At 44.2% G+C, this 17794-nt stretch overlaps 1 protein-coding gene across 5 annotated transcripts in view; it reads right to left on the minus strand.

Moving 5' to 3' along the window:
- LOC127584643 (paired box protein Pax-2-like) overlaps window positions 1–17794 on the minus strand; it is a 173951-nt gene that overhangs the window by 19375 nt on the left and 136782 nt on the right. For all 5 annotated transcript variants that reach the window (XM_052041480.1, XM_052041481.1, XM_052041478.1 and 2 more), the window contains exon 9: window positions 1131–1232. In XM_052041480.1, coding sequence (XP_051897440.1) covers window positions 1131–1232 — 102 coding nt within the window. The remainder of the gene's footprint in view (window positions 1–1130; window positions 1233–17794) is intronic.

Consider the following 17794-nt stretch of genomic DNA (forward strand, 5'->3'; position numbering starts at 1 on the left):
TTCTATAATTCTACACAGCAGGATGATGTGAATCGAGTTAAAGATGTCATCACCACTCAAATATGTCCTCACCTCCCAAAGCCTTTCCAACATCCACAAGGCACTTAATATAAGTGTGATGGAATACTCTCCACTTGCCTGGATGAGTGCAATGCCAACATCTCTCAGGAAGTTCAACACCACTGAGGAAGGAGCAGTCCACTTGATTGATACCCTATCCACCCCCCTAAACATTCATTCCCTCCACCACTAACGTACTGTAACTGCAGTGTGCACCATCTACAAAGTACACTGCCGCTTCTCACTCAGACTACTCCCACAGCACCTCCCAAACCCACAACCTCCACCACCAAGGAGCATGAAGGCAGAAGGTCTGTGGAAACACCACTACCTGCAGATTCCCCTCCAACTCGCCATTCCTTCATTGTCAGTGTGACCAAATCCAGGAACTCCCTCACCAACAGTCGGAAGACAGCACCGTCACCAGCTGGACACCAGTGGTTGTACAAGGTGGCTCGGCATCAGCTTTGGAAGGGAAGTCAGGGAGGGCCAATAACAGCCTGCCGTGTCAGCCATGCCCAAAGCCCAAACTGAGTAAAAACTAATAAATAATGCAGTATCTGCAAAAGGATTGCTTAACAACTTTTGGTGGTTATTAACAAAAGGGTGCCCATGACCAAATGTTTTTGAAACAGTGAATGAACAAATAACAAACAAGTGGCTATCCAGTGGTAAACCCCTTCCTTACCTCCTGCTGCAGGATTTCGACCTGAAACATCAACATTTCCTTTCCCCCTACAGCTGTTCCTAAAGCAGATTGTTTGTTGCTCCTTTCCTTATCTCCTTCTGAGAGGTTGTTACCTGTCAGCCCTACAGTTTGAGTCCCTGAAACACCTGTCCTCAGTCAATCCATTGTGTTATCACGGGTTCCAAGCAAACATCCCATCAGCTCGGCGTGTTTACAGTTCTTCATGTACTCTGGTGCTTTCTTCAGCCAGTCCCATTACTAGCCCCAGATATAATAACTAACCGCATCACATTCTGAGCAATGAAACATTGTCATGGAAAAAGACATTTTTACCACTTCTTCCCCTTCACATTGACATTATCTCAATGAGCTCTGAGGTTACCTGGTACCATGCCAGCCAGTGTGGAGGTGGAGTAGCTGCCCTGACCAGTTGGGGGGACATGTGGAGGATAGCCAGGTAAAGTTGTACTCGCCATATCTCGGCCTGGAAAACAAACACACCTGCAGTATAAGTGGGATGCACGGAGGCAATTTAGAGAACAGGTAAATGAATAACAATCCTGTCAGAATACATTTGTGAGTCAGTATGGGTGTGGATGAGTATGTGACTGAGATTGCACGAGTGTGTTTATATGCGTAGGTATAAGTGTGTGAGTGTATGAACTTGTGTGTCAATAAGCATAAGGATTTGTGTGTGTGTGTGTGTGTGTGTGTGTTTGTGCCCATATGCGTGTGTGTTTGTGTGTGAGTGTATGTCTATGCTTGCTATGTTGTCATCTTATGTCAGCAGTCTAACCCCACTTTTTATTCCTCAGTAGACTGCCTCAGATAGTAGCCTGAGTCTATTTAATCTATGGTTCTAAACAGTACGATAGAAGAAACAATTAAGATATCAGGAGGAAATATCATTAGCTGACCAGTAATTAGACAGCTGATTCATAAATTGCAAATACTTTATTATCCTGCACTCTCCATAAAACATGTCGGAGACAAAATTCAGAGCCACAGCCAGGGTGAAATGCTTCTTCTGCCATGGGCAATTCATCGAGCAAAGTCTGTTCAAACACGTGTGTCTACAAGTGTGCACCCACACACATAGGCACACGCATGCATGGATACACAGATTCACATGTACAGACATGTGGATGCATGTGGTCACACATGATCACGTGCATGTGTGTATACACACACACACACACACACACACACACACACACACACACACACACACGCGCACGCACACACACACACAAGTATCCACATCAACCAGCAGGTATAAGTTAAGAATAATCAGAATAATCAGATGTATCTTTAACAAAAACATTTGAGATATCATTAAACTTTGAAATATATATTTGTGACGTGATTTTAACATATTCACAGAAAAGTTATTTTGTTCATTATTTTAATTAATATATTAACTAATTAAAAACAAGGAGATCAAAACTTCTGCTAAAACAGTGCACAGCAGAATTTCACACGAATGCATGAATTGTTCATATATTGCTATTATTGCAGAACATCTTTCTAAAGGCATGGGGACTCTAGCAATAAGTTCTGAAAGAACAAGAGATGCTTGTTGTGGCCTGATCACTCAAATCACTCATGTGAGAGGAGGAACTAATAAGCAAAGGGGAGGTTGGAGTCATATCTACACAAAGCTTGTGCAGAACAACAGGGGAAGCAAACAAATGGTGTGCAGCAATGGAAAAGAGATGGGGGAAGAGAAAAGCAGCCAGCTGTTGTTGCAATGAAAAGATGAAAGTTAACCAGTTATAAAAGACCAAGCAAGGCCTCGAAATGCTTTGCAATAGGAGGTAATCAATCGATTCAAAGGGCAGGTGAGCACATGTTTGGTTGGAAGGATGGCATTTGAGGGAAGCAGTGGAGAGATTCCTGTCCTGAGGAAGAGACAAGACAGCCGGAGGCTTTCTTATCAGTGTTAGAGGGGTATTGATAGGAGGCCAGAATCCAAGGACAAGGAGGTGGGGAGAAGGAAAGAGGGGAGCTTTAAGCTGTTGGTGTATAAAGGGAGGGGTAGGCAGAGGGAAAAATGTAAATCAGATTTATCCAGGAATCTACTCATAATAAGAAGTTTGGAGTTACACTCTTTGGTACTGGAGTCCAAGTCTCTCTACAGCCTCAACCTATTCTTCTCTGTAGCCTCTTTCAGCACCGAACCCTCTCTGTGCTCCTCCAGTTCTGGCCCTTCGTGCATTGCCATTTTGTTTTGCTCTACCGCTGGTAGTCATGCCTTAAACACAGTAACTCCCTGCCTCAACCTCTTCATCTCTTCATGTTTTTCTCTTCCTCTCCTTATGTGGCTGGGTGCCAAATTGTGTCAGGAAATGATCCTGGTGAGCACCTTGGACTTTTTGCCATGACAATGATGTTATTTAACTGCAAGTTGTTGTCTATAATAAAAACACCATTCGGAAAGGAAAGAAACTGCATTTATGTAGCACCTTTCACAATCTTAGGATGCCCAATAAGTTTTGCAGCCAATGGAATTATTTTGAAGTGCAGTCACTGCTGTTACTTTGTCAAATGTGGTGGAGCAGCTGTGCACAACAAGGCCCCACAAACGGAAACAAAGTGCACCTACAATGGGCCCATAGGGAAAGTTGCTAAGGAGGTGAAACAAAAAAACATACAACCAAAGAGCCATGGCCTGTGCAAGCACAGTTCTTTTAACAACTGCTACAGTTTAGGTATCATCTTCCTGTGCCTTTTAACTGTCAGTTCCAAGTCAAAACCCTGTTTTAACCCTGTCTCTTAACACCAAGTAACACAGGTGAGTGGACACTCCCTCCCTCTATTCCAACACAGCGTCTCACAACCAGGGTGGGGATATAGGTGGGTTTAATCTTAAAAGCTTGACTGGAATCATTGTTTACAAGTTTGTTTTTACTGAAACCAAAGATGGCTCTCTGTCACATCTATTCTGTCCCAACTATTTTATTTTTATCCACCGTCTCTTCTTTAATCTTCTCTAATACTGAGAACGTAAACCTCCGCACCATAAGGACCACCAGCCTGTCTGCTGTGGACGTGGTTTAGTGCAGGACTGAGCTCAGGTGTTATTAAATCAGAGCACAATATTCTTGTTGTCACACACAATTAAACTCTTCAAATTCTTTCTGCTTTGTTCAGATTCCAGACTCCGATACCTGAGGAAGCCCGTTGGGATCTTTTCAGCCAGAGCTCCGTTGGATGTGAAGTTCTGAGCCAACTATTTGCAGGCATATTAAAAGTCTTTCCAAAAGCTCCTCATCCTTTCAGCTGGGAAAGTCATCACAGGGAACAAGAACTTGAAATGCAAAAATATTGGATCATTCCAAAATATTTCAAGGAATGCCTGTGGCAGTTTCTGAGACTTTAATATTTCCGATATTATGACAAACAGATATGACATGACAGATATAAAAGGTGGACACACCAGTGCCCTGAAACATCTGACATCCCTACAACAGCACTGATCTTGCTCAGTCAGTACCATTCTACATAATAACTATGCTCAGATATATCACAAAGATTGTAGCAGAGGCATTAACAAAAAAATCACAGGGATAGTTAAATAGCAGAAATGGCCTTCCTCACACCCAGCTCACAGTAAGCTCACAACCACTCACCTCACACCCAGCTCACAATGAATGCACAATCAGTTCACACCCAGCTCTTACTGAACTCCTACCCACAAACACAACTTCCTCCATTTCACACTCAGATCACACCTATTTCACACCTAACTCAACCCAGCTCACATCTGGAGCACACACCTCATGCCCATTTATCCAGCTCACAGCCACCTCGCACCCAAGTGCCTCTAGCTCACACCCAGTTCACACTCATCTCACACCCAGGTCACACCCAGCTGAGCTCTCCTCTCTCATGGAAGATCTGACTTCTGGATGTCCCCATGGGTTTTCAGAGCACTGGCTGCAAGCTTTAGGGATGCCTGAGGTTAGCAGCCTCAGCAGGGTACCCTACATGAAGCGCATGCACAGCGAAAATTCCCACCTCAGGCCACCCACACCAATTTCGCTACAGACGTATCCACAGCCTCAGTGTGTAAACTCCAATTGTGTTACACCTCCAGATCAAAGTAACACCAGGCATTAATTCCAGCTTTTTTCCATCACATCTGCTTTTGATGACTGCAAAATATTGATTGACTGGGGTGTTAATTGACAATATCTCACAGGATAGTTACATTCTAGAGACACTCCCTGCAAATTATTTGCCAACAACACTTTGGGGGCTCTGACAGATTCTCGGAGACTGGGAGTGTAGAGAGATAATAAATCTTAGATCACACAAAGTAGCAATACATTGCTTCTCGTGGTCAGAAAGATGAAGACGTGTTGACCTGAGGTTGACCTTCTGCAGAGACCGGTGGATTTCTCTAACACATTTTCTCCAGAACTCTATGCTCCACCATCCTACCCAGAAGATGATTGTATGCAATGATCATTCACCATCTAGCACGCTTCTGCCACTAAAGCTTTTTCCTAGATTGTCCCTTAATCGAATCATAGAGTCATAGAACCATACAGTAAGGAAAAAGGCCCTTCGGCTCAACTGGTCCATGGCGACCAAGATTCCCATCAGAGCTCGTCCCACTTGCTGGCCTTTGGCCAATATCGCTCTAAACCTTTCCTATCCATGCACCTATCCAAGTAGCTTTTAAACATTGGTAATGTACCTGCCTCAGCCACTTCCTCTGGCAGCTCATTCCATCTACTGACCACTCCCTGGGTGGAAAAGGTTACCCCTCAGATTCCTATTAAATCTCTCCCCTCTCACCTTAAACCTATGCCCTCTAGTTCTTAATTCCCCATCCCTGGGAAAGCGACTGTGCACAATTCACCCTATCTATGACCCTCATAATTTTATACACCTCTATAAGATCACCCATCATTCTCCTGTGCTCCACTGGAAAAAGGCCCAACCTGCTCAACCTCTCTCCGTAACTCAGTCTCTCGAGTCCCGGCAATATCCCTGTAAACCTCCTCTGCACTCTTTCCAGCTTAATGGCATCTTTCCTATAGCAGGGTGACCAAAATTGAACACAATATTCCAAATACAGCCTCACCAACATCTTGTACAACTGCAGCGTAACATCCCAACTCCTCTACTCAGTGCTTTGGCTGATGAAAGGCATTGAGTATAGAACCCTTAAATCAAAGGGGTAACTAATCTTGTGATAGCACCCAAACATTGCTCAGCATTGATCTTTCTTGGTCAGCATTGATCACCTGCCACACAATAACAACCCATCTCATTCAACTCCTTGCAAGGCTGGGGAGTGGATATTTCTGACCTTTAATCTCTGCCAATGTTTTTTGCTGCATTTCTTCCACCTCAGAGATATTTCTTCTTCCCATGTGCTTCATCCAACTCTTATAAGCGTCCTTCTGTAAACTCCTTTGCACTTTGCTTGGTTTTTTCCTCTCTGCCCTAACTGCCTTTACGAGAGCCTCAATGCTCCCATGATATGTCTTCCCTCAGTGTCTTGCAACCATCACCAATGCCCCTTCTTAATAAATTAATACAGAAAGTGCTGGAAAAACCCAGCAGGTCAGGCTGCATCTGTGGAGAGAGAGCTAAAACATTAGCTCTTTTTCTCCTTCCATTGACCTGCTGAATGTTTCCTGCAGTTCCTGTTTTCATATTTTCAGTGTCTGCAGTATTTTGATTCTCAACAGCCCCTCCCTCTCAATCAGCCTTTTATCTCCTTCTACTCTTTTAAATCGCAGGATTGCTTTCCTCAATGCCCTATCCAGTCACCCACCTCCGGACTCAGTGGCTGTTCTGTACAAGGAGGCCTTAGCTTGGTTATTACAACATAATAACTATTCTCCATGTTTTACTTGGCAGCCAGCTCTGACTTATCAGAGCTCCAGCTTTGCAGTACATCATGTGGCTGTTATGCTAAATGCATTTGGTTTTACAGCAAATCTGATTTTAAATTTACCATAATTCTCTTTGCTTTCAAAAGTTACTAACTATAGCCAGCAGATACAGTTCTCTTAAAGAGGCAGAGTCATCAAAGCAAGGAGAATAGAAGTTGCATTTATAACAGTTGCAAAAACAAACTTACTATTAAGAAGACAGAATGAGGCCATTCAGACCTTTGGGTCCATGCCACCTCCTAATAGCCCCATTCGCTCCATTCCTCCTCTCCCTAAAGACCTGCAACTTACTCTCTCTCACACACCAATCAACTACCCTTTAATTCTTTTTGCAACTCACCTACACTAAAGAATAATTTACAGTCATCACTTAATCTACCAATTCTTCTTTGGATATGGGAGGAAACTGGAGTATTTGAGGGGGGATGGGCACACACAGTCATGAAGAAAATGTGCCAAATCCACGCAGACAGCACTTGAGGTCCCTGGAGATGTGAGGCAGCAGTTCTAACTGGTACACCATCATACCACCCCACATAACCTGCTTTTGGTTTGAAGGTGTCTCTCCAATTCAGCAGCAAGCACTTACATACTGGCATACAATTCTATATCATATTCTGGAGAAAATGAAATAGAATCAAAACATTTGGAGTTAAATTAAAACAAGGAATGCTGGGAATACTTTGCAGGTCAGTCAGCATCTGTGGAGAGAGATACTCCACAATTGCTTCCTGATCTTCTAAGTTATTTGTTCACAGCCAATGCTGACATTTATTGTCCATCCTTAAACTGCCCCTTTGTGGAGACATTTAAGAATCAACCACTTTGGTGGCTCCAGAGTCACCTATAGACCAGACTGGGTAAGGATAGAAAAGTTCTGCTATCTAAAAGAACCAGTGAACCAGATGGGTTTTTACAACAATCCAGTTAGTTTCATGGTGACCATTACAGTTGCTAGAATTACAAAAAAATTTGAATTTAGTTTAAAGTTCCTCATCTGGAGGATAAATTCTAAACCAGAACTCTGGAGACTGGTCTAGTGACTGAACCATTAGTCTAGTAACTGAACCACTAGTCTGGGAACTTAACTACCATGCTTCCCTACACGAACACGAACATTCTCAGTTTTTATCAGACTTCCAGTATCTGCAGTTATTTGTCCTTTGATTAAGTGGAGCTAAAGAATCTCTCAAAGTGGTGCGATATCTTTTTGTGCCATGACAAAGAATCTAATCTCGATAAGTAATCGATAATGCCATGCAGTCCTTTGTGCAGGATGCGGAATTTTGACAGCTTGTTTGAGTACTCCTTGTGTGTGTCACATGTGGAGTGAGAACCCACTGGGCAAGAGCAATGATGTCAAAAGGTTTGCGATTCACTTCCTGACAATCTGTCTGCAACATCAGCTTGTGCATTCAAAGCCCTCAAACATGACGAGAAGCAGGTCTTTTGTGGAGAGATGAATCCTGATACAAGGAACCATCTGTGTACCTGGTTCATGAAGAAGGGGTGCAAGGAATCCATATTTTATGCTCCTTTAAGAATGTTGCTTCTTGTTCGTTCCTGCTGCACTCATCTTTCCAAATCTTGTTTTTAACCTCCTTGGTTATTTCTCTGAAAGCACTGCCTCCAACCTCAGAATGAACATCGCGTCTCTCTACACTACTCAATCATTTGTTAGATCCTGATGCCCCTTCCCATGATGCTGCCCCTTCCAAGGCACCTTTGACCACCTACATCTCAAACCATATTGGGCCCACCCCAATTCTCTCCCCCACCTTCTCTCTTCCCCTCTCCCTCTCACGACCATAGCTCAAGAGATTTGCGTAAATTTTTTCAAGCAAGGCCTATTCTATCACACATGAAAAGATATTGCTGCCCTCCAGCCTGGAATAAAACAATCATGAGCCCTCATTCAATGCTGGTTTAAAGAACCTTTTGAGAAGAACCCATCATAATAAAAGTTGGAATAGCTCCACCAGTGGAGAAGTGGACTCACAAAGTAGAGAAGCTGCTTTCATGTTGAGGCTTTCACATCTTTATTGTGTAGAAAAATCTCATACTTGCAGGAGGATTGAAACAAAAATCAAAGGGAGACTACTGCATCCCGGTGCGGCCTCCTGTACATCGGTGAGACCCGCCGCAGATTGGGTGACCACTTTGTAAAGCACCTTCGCTCTGTCCGCCACAAAAGCCAGGACCTCCCGGCGGCCACCCACTTCAATTCCACATCCCATTCCGGCACTGACATGTCTATCCATGGCCTCCTTTACTGCCACGCTGAGGCCAGATGCAGGTTGGAGGAACAACACCCTATATTCTGCCTTGGGAGTCTCCAACCTGATGGCCTCAACATTGATTTTGCTAACTTCCGGTAACCCCATCCCTTCTTTTTCGTCCACCCCCCCTCTTCTTTTGTCTTCCCTTATTCCTGTGGCTCCCTTCCCCCGCCTTGATGACCTGCCCATCTCCTCTCCTCCCCTCCCCCATCCTTTATTCCACGGTCCAGTGCCCTCTCCTACCGGATTCCTTCTTCTTCAGCCCTTGGCCTCTTCTACCTGTCACCTCTCAGCTTATTACATCTTCTCCCCCTCCTCCACCCACCTACCTTCCCCCTCTCACCTGGACTCGCCTATCACCTGAACTCACCTGTCACCTGCCTATCTGTGCTCCTCCCCCTCCTTCCACCTTCTTATTCTGGCTTCTGCCCTCTTCCTTTCCAGTCCTGATGAAGGGTCTCGGCCCGAAATGTCGACTGTTTATTTCCCTCCATGGATGCTGCCTGACCTGCTGAGTTCCTCCAGCACTTTTTGTGTATTGCTCCAGATTCCAGCATCTGCAGAATTTTTTTTGTGTGCACTGTAAAGTGGATCAGATACAGGCAGTGCTCCACAACCAATGAAATCTGTTTAGAAATGCACTCTCTGCCATGGAGGTAAATGTGGGGGTCAATTTGTATGCAGTGAAACTCAACAAACAGAAATAAAGTGAATGTTTTGGAGTTGTCGATTAGGTGCATCAGGACATTGTTTTTCTTTGAATGGTGTCACATAATCTTGTACCCGACCAGGCACAGATCATTGGTTTAGCATCACTCTGAAAGCAGCGCTTCTAAACATCCAGCACTGGGCTACAGAAGATAAGAGAAAGAAACAGGAGCACCCATGCAGCCTCTCCCACCTGCTGTGACATTGCATAAGACCATGGCTGACCTCAGCACCACTTTCCTGCACCAACCCCATATCCTCTGATTCCCTAAAGTGCCAGTACTGGACTTGTGCTCAACTCCTGAAGTGGGACCTGAATCCCTTCTGAGTCTCACTGAGGGTTCCTACCAACTGAACCAAGCTGACAACAAGCATTTGAATAAGCATACAGTCCACTCTCCTCAGATCAGAGTTCTTTTTTTTAAATTTAATTTTATTTACGGCGTGGTAACAGGCCCTTCCGGCCCAACGAGTCCGTGCCGCCAATTTTAAACCCATATTAACCTACCCGTACATCTTTGGAATGTGGGAGGAAACCAGAGCACCTGGAGGAAACCCACGCAGACACAGGAGAACGTACAAACTCCTTACAGACAGCGACGGGAATCGAACCCCGATCGCTGGCGCTGTAATAGCGTCGCGCTAACCGCAACGCTACCATGCCGCCCAGTAGTTCAAAGTTCCCCAGTATGTCTGGAAGGAAGGGCACCAAGAGCACACAGAAAATTAAGACTGGAGTTCCGTGCAATAGGCCAGATTCATCTAACCATGGGGGTCTGCCGTCTGGTTGGAGAACATATGACAACCATGAGACAGTACTGGAATTGCATAAAATTACATCACAGACACTGAGCATGAGATTAACCAATTTATGTTTATGTTCAAACTTTTAGGAATACAAGCCAGTAGTCCCTCCTCCCCACCCCGCTTCAATAAAATCATCTAAAGTGTAGCTGAACTCCATCTGACCATCTTGATTCTAAAACCTTGAATGAAAATCTAAAATTCTCCCACCTTACTTTTTCCTAATTGTATTAGCATATTATTTGCTCCCTTGTACATTTACCTACCCTCTCCAAGAGCTCCCACTGTAGAGTACTTAGTCTAATTGTTGTAGCAATGCTGTGTTGTCAGAAAACAAAACCAAGGCTCCCCTGCTGAACGTATATTGGAAATTGTTTCACTATTTTACACATGCTGTATTCAACTCATGCAGAGCACATCAAAATGCCAATTATGTTGCAAATTCAAGAGTTCTGGGCCTTAGCGGTAACAGTAATAACAGTTCATGAGTCATTCATTTTAAATAGACTATGCAAATCGCTACGACATAAAATCAACAGGATCAATAACTTCAGTTGTTTTAATTGACAATGAATACATTTTTAGAAGGGCATAATCTCAGGACCTCTGACAATAATGAATCCAGCTCTAAAAATACATCTGGGCGGTCAGGATTATCGATTGGTTCAAGCCACGAACAAGCCAAGGGGTCATCATTTCACAGGGGCCTCATTTGTAATCTTGGGAGAACTCAAATCTGCCACAACACCTATCTGCTAAATATACTTTTAATTAAAATGACCGCCTGTATTATTCAATGTCTTGGACCCATTACTTAATAAAAGATATGTTATCGCTGGGAGAAAGTTTACCTGGCAGACCCCAGGTACAGGGAGGACTTCGGATGAAGGTTGAACAGATTGTGTCTGTACTTATTAGAGTTTAGAAGAATAAGAGGCAATTATTCTTAGCAGGCTTGATAGAGTAAATGCTTGGAGACTGTTTTACCTCATGGGAGAGAGGAGGACCCAAGGGCAAAGTCTCAGAATAAGGGAGGGCCCATTTAAGGCTGGGATGATTTCTTCTCTCAAAGAATTGTCAGTCTTTGGAATTCATTACTGAATTGACAGCATTGATGTACAGAGGGATCTGGGGCCCAAGTCCATAGCTCACTGAAAGCAGCCAACATAATCAAAGACCCCTCCTACCCTGGACATTCTCTCTTCTCCCCCCTCCCGTCAGGCAGAAGATACAAAAGCCTGAAAGCACGTACCACCAGGCTCCAGGACAGCTTCTATCCCGCTGTTATAAAACTATTGAATGGACACCTTGTACGTTAAGATGGACTCTTGACCTCACAATCTACCTCAGCATGGCCTTGAGCCTAATTGTCTGCCTGCACTGCACCTTCTCTGTGACTGTAACATTATATTCTGCATTCTGTTATTGCTTTTCCCTTGTACTACCTCAATGTACTGATGTGATGAAATGATCTGTATGGATGACATGCAAAACAAAGTTTTTCACTGTACCTCAGTACATGTGACAATAATAAACCAATTTTCCAATTTACCAAGTAGGTAGGGTGGTAAAGAAGGAATAGGGCATACTTGCCTTCATTGAATATAAGAGTCAGGAAGTCATGTTACAGAAATATAAAACTTTGGTTAGGCCGCACTTGGAGTACTGTGTGCAATTCTGGTCGCCCCATTGATGTGGAGGCTTTGGAGAGGGTGCAGAAGTGGTTTACCAGAATGTTGCCTGGATTAGAGGGTATGAGCTACAAAGGAGAGGTCGGACAAACTTGGGTTGCTTCCTCTGGAATGTCGGATGCTGAGGGGAGACCTGATAGAAGTTTATAAGATTATGAGAGGCATAGATAGGGTAGACAGTCAGAATCTTTCTCCCAGGGTAGCAATATCAAGAACTAGAGGACATGCATTTAAGGTGAGAGGGGGAAAGTTCAAAGGAGATGTGCAGGGCAAGTTTTTTTACTGCCTGGAAGGGGTTGCTAACGGCGATAGTGGAAACAGATATAATAGTATTTAAGAGGTTGTTAGATGGATGCATGAATATGCAGGGACTGGAAGGATATGGATCATGTACAGGCAGAAGAGAATTAATTTAATTCAGCATTGTGTTCAACACAGACATTGTGGGCCAAAGGGCCTGTCCCTGTGCTGTATTGTTCTATGTTCTGTGTTCTATTGATTCAGAAGGCTGTGGAGGCTGAATCTTTGAACATATGCAAAGGTGAGAAACAGTTTTAAACAGTAAGGGTATCAAGGGTTATGAGAGGGTGAGAAAGAGAACTAGAGGAAAGACGGATCAGATATCTTATTGAACAGCAGAGCAAGCTCAAGGGGCCAGATCGTCTACTTCTGTTCCTGTTTCTTATTGGTTTTTTATGGTCTTTTGGTCAATGAGATGGAAAAGCAATTGCATCAAACCACTCTTATTAAATTTGCTGTGACCATTTCAGTAGTTCAACAGTCGTCTAACATTATGGTTCAGCATGTAGTTACTCACTTAAATAAAATCCAGATTATTTCTGAGGCCGGGTTTCAGACATAGAACTATTGGTGTGCCAGGGTTTCAGAGAGCACTATCTGACTTGTGGCAACTTGCTGAAGTTTCTTCAGCTGCATTTCTCATTGCCTCTGGGTCTAAATCTGAAACTCTTGCACCAAGCCCTGTGGATATTCATCACAAGGGTTTCAACATGTTTTAGCACCACCTTCTTGTGGCCGTACAATGATGGGCATTAAATGCTCACACAAAAACCCCAAAAATACACATTAAAAATGGAAAAATAAGGAATGCAGTTGTAATAGAGAGAGGCTGGGAGCTGGAGTATTAACTAATGAATGACACTGGTTTTCATCTATTATCTAAAGATGTTGCTGTCACTGTTCAGAACTTAAACTGGCCCATCCAAAGTAATTAATTCTTCCCCTTCTCCTGTAGCAACTTCTGAGCATGTTGTGATTCTGTGACATCTCTTGCCTTAGAATTGAGTGAAGATCCAAGTCAATGACTCAAACTACCTGATTAAAGCTTCACTTTAATCACCCTCCATGTCACCCTCTTCCTTCTGCTTATGGAAAATCGACAGAGATAGTTTCTTCACTTCTAGCTGCCTCACGCTGGGTTAAGTGGCTTCTGTTAAGTACAGGAATGAGGTAGTGGTGCAGCCACTGTCCACCAGTTTAAATTGTCAAGTGTCAAGTTTCAGTCCCTCTAAATCTGCGAGATGGAGCATGGGTGAACACTGAGAGCAGAGGAGAGAAGGGAAGGCTGGCTGAGGATGAATTATAAAACCTCTGGGAAAGCGCTAAGTGAACCAGGCCCGACAACACAATTAGAGATGGGATCAACAGAGTGAACAAACTCTGGAATACAGTGACAGATTCGGATAGGCCAGTATAAGTTGGCATCGTTGCAGCATTAGACTGCTGCGTCTGACATAAATAACGCTGCTTGTCTTTGCCTGGTCCCCACATTACAGAGTACACTGTTCATTCATAAATACAAAGGGTCACTGCCAAGTTGGAGTGGCTGATGCCATCTGTGCAACAAGCATTGAAGCCAAGGCACTCGAGCACAAGGAAAATATTGCCGACCATGAAGCTTGGGACATGGGTTTGAGCAACTGCTGATGGGGCAGAACTGATGGTGACTGACGGGCCCAATAATTTCCTTGCCACAGCAGCTAAATTCATTTACAAGCTGAACCTTGAACCTGCGACTCACTGAATCACCAAAGCAGAGTCCTGTTAATGTAACAGAGGAAGGAAAGCCTGAGGCTATTTAACAGAGAGCTGCTAAAGTGAAGCATGAAGCAATGTAGATTAGGATGCAACACATTGTGATATCAAGAAGATTGTAAGAAATTGAAATAGGCTGTTTACACCTGTGAATCCACAGAAATTATCCAATAGTCTGTGATTACTAGTACTTGCAGGACAAAATCAGTACTGTCAAGTTTATACTGTCAATATCTTCGGTATTTGAAGAGCGAGAAGTTGATTGGTCCTAATGGACTGCAGGAGAGACCCAGCTAAATGAACTGGGGAAAACTAGATAAGTGCTGCTGTCCAGAGTAAATCCCTAAAAGGGGCAGTGATAATGAGGAGATGGGCCTCACACCACATCGCCCATTTAGCAGGACAGTGGAAGGTACAATGTTCCTGTTGAATCTTGAAAACCACACCAGGAGAAGGAGTGGCAAAATCTTTGACAATAAGACCAACAAATGTAACTGCCCTAAACCAGTCCTACTGGGAAATGTAAAAATCATCCTGTCTGGGTTTTGCAATATTACAATATCAATATTACAAACTTCAGCTGTGGTTCCCACATTCCAGAGGAAGGTTGTAGGCCGTATCTCAAACAGCGATGAGTCAGAGTACAGGAAGGAGACAGAGACCTTAGTGGAATGGTGTCATGACAACAACCTTTCCCTCAATGTCAACAAAAGAAAAGAGCTGGTCATTGACTTCAGGAAAGGGGGCGGTGTACATGCACCTGTCTACATCAATGGTGCTGAGGTCGAGAGGGTTGACAGCTTCAAGTTCCTGGGAGTGAACATCACCAACAGCCTGTCCTGGTCAAATCACGTAGATGCCATGGCCAAGAAAGCTCACCAGTGCCTCTACTTCCTCAAGAGGCTAAAGAAATTTGGTTTGTCCCCTTTGACTCTCACCAACTTTTACCGATGCACCATAGAAAGCATCCTATCTGGATGTATCACGGCTTGGTACGGCAACTGCTCTGCCCAGGACCGCAAGAAACTGCATAGAGTTGTGGACACAGCCCAGCGCATCACGGACACCAGCCTCCCCTCCTTGGACTCTGTCTTTACCTCTCGTTGTCTTGGTGAAGCAGCCAGCATAATCAAAGACCCCACCCACCCAGGACATTCTCTCTTCTCTCCTCTTTCATCAGGTAGAAGATACAGGAGCCTGAGGACACATACCACCAGACTTAAGGACAGCTTCTACCCCACTGTCATGAGACTATTGAACGGTTCCCTTATACAATGAGATGGACTCTGACCTCATGATCTACCTTGTTGTGACCTTGCACCTTATTGCACTGCACTTACTCTGTAACTGTGACACTTTACTCTGTACTGTTACTGTTTTTACCTGTACTACTTCAATGCACTTTGTACTAACTCAATGTAACTGCATTGTGTAATGAATTGACCTGTACGATCGGTTTGTAAGACAAGCTTTTCACTGTACTTCGGTACAAGTGACAATAATAAACCAATACCAATACCAATACATTGGGCCTCAGAGCTTCTGAACAATTTCATAATTAGGAACAGTTCTTGAGGCAGCTCATTGGATTAAAATGCCCACACATCACATGCTCTGGAGAACTGGGGGAGAGCTTTCACAAAGGAATGGCACATAAATGAAGTATGTGACAGGTTCGGTCTTCTATGGAGTTTTGGAACATTGCAAAGTTCAGGGGACATCTGGGTCCATTGACTTATTTTAAGGCATTTAACCAGGTACTAATGGAAAAACTGGAATAGATAACTAAATATGTGTACCAAATCTAAGGGTCAGGGAAAGAATTATAAGAGATTTTTCTCAGCCTATTTGTGCTATCCATCCAAATCAATGTGCTCATTAATAAATAAGCAGTTGTATCATGAGGAATGGATCACAAGTGTTTCTGAAAGTTCTAAAGTGCTCCTTGTCAAAGATGATAATGACATGGGTAAACTCATCTGAGGAGCCAGTGTAGGAGGGGTCTGTGTGCTCTAACTTCAAGCAGGAATCTCAAAAGTACAGGATCATCAGCTACAATTGTTACAGCATTACCATGTCTGGAGTTTTTGGTGGATGCCAACTTCAGAATGAGAATAAGTAAGATGGAAAACACAATGATGCTGGAGGAACTCAGCAGGTCGGGAAGCATCCGTGGAGAAAAGCAGGCGGTCAGTATTTCAGGTCAGGACCCTTCTTCAGGACTGGAGATAGGAAAAGGGGAAGCCCAATATATAGGAGGGAAAAGCAGAGCAGTGATAGGTGGACAAAAGAGGGGAGGCGGGGCGGGCACAAGGTGGTGACAGGTAGATGCAGGTAAGAGATGGTGATAGGCAGGTGCGGGGGAGGAGGGGAGAGCAGATCCACCGGGGGATGGGTCAAAGGGAAGGAGAGAGAGGGTAAAGGGTGGAAAAAAGAGGCTAGGAAAGGGAAGAAGAGAAGAAGCTTGGTGGGGGGGGGGGGGTGGGGGGAAGGGGGTGGGGATTACTTAAAGTGGGAGAATTCAATGTTCATGCCGTTAGGCTGCAAGGTTCCAAGACGGAAAATCAGCTGCTGTTCCTCCAGTTTGCGCTTGGAATTCTCCTGGCAGTGGAGGAGGCCGAGGACTGACATCTCAGTGATAGTGTGGGAGGGGGAGTTGAAGTGACTGGCAACAGAATAAGTGAGAGGTGCTTTAATCTTTCTAGTCTTGCTCAATGACAGCAAGATATCTGTGCAACATTAGTCTGTGCAATTGTCAAGCGCCCAAACAATTCTTTTTCATGAGTTTGAATGCCAAGGCTTGAGATATGTCTGTGCAAGATCTGGACCAAGCTACAAGGCGGATTTGTAGCAAGAGTTTGCAGTGTGTGCCCTGTACAAAATGTACAGTGATGACTCCAACAGCAACTCCTAACCCAATGGCCTCTGTTGGCCAGGAGGACAAAGGCAACAGGTGCATGGAATTGCCACCATCTGTGGATGCCCTTCCGACACCATCCTGATTTGGAAATATATCGCCGTCCCTTTACTGCCGCTGAGTCAAGGTGGTTTATCCCTTGTATTGATTCGCTCACTACCTGCCACAGACCCAATTTGGAAGATGTGTCTTTCAGGACTGGACAGCTGTTTCTTCATTCCTTTGGCCATGGAAAAGCAATTGGAACTGAGGTAACTCAAAGATAGAACCATAGAACAATACAGCACAGAAAACAGGCCATTCGACCCTTCTAGTCTGTGCCGAAATGCTATTCCGCTAGTCCCACTTCCCTGCACCCAGTCCATAACCCTCCAGACCTTTCCCATCCATATATCTATCCAATTTATTCTTAAAGCCAAGAGTGAGCCCGCATTTACTACATCAGATGGCAGCCCGTTCCACACTCCCACCGCTCTCTGAGTGAAGAAGTTCCCCCTAATGTTCCCCTAAACCTTTCCCCTTTCACCCTAAAGCCATGTCCTCTTGTACTTATCTCTCCTAATCTAGGTGGAAAGAGCCTACTTGCATTAACTCTGTCTATGCCCCTCATAATTTTGTAAACCTCTATCAAATCTCCCCTCATTCTTCTGCGCTCCAAGGAATAAAGTCCTAACCTG

The sequence above is a fragment of the Pristis pectinata genome, chromosome 30, assembly GCF_009764475.1.
Source record: "Pristis pectinata isolate sPriPec2 chromosome 30, sPriPec2.1.pri, whole genome shotgun sequence".
In the NCBI taxonomy this organism is placed as follows: Eukaryota; Metazoa; Chordata; class Chondrichthyes; order Rhinopristiformes; family Pristidae; genus Pristis; species Pristis pectinata.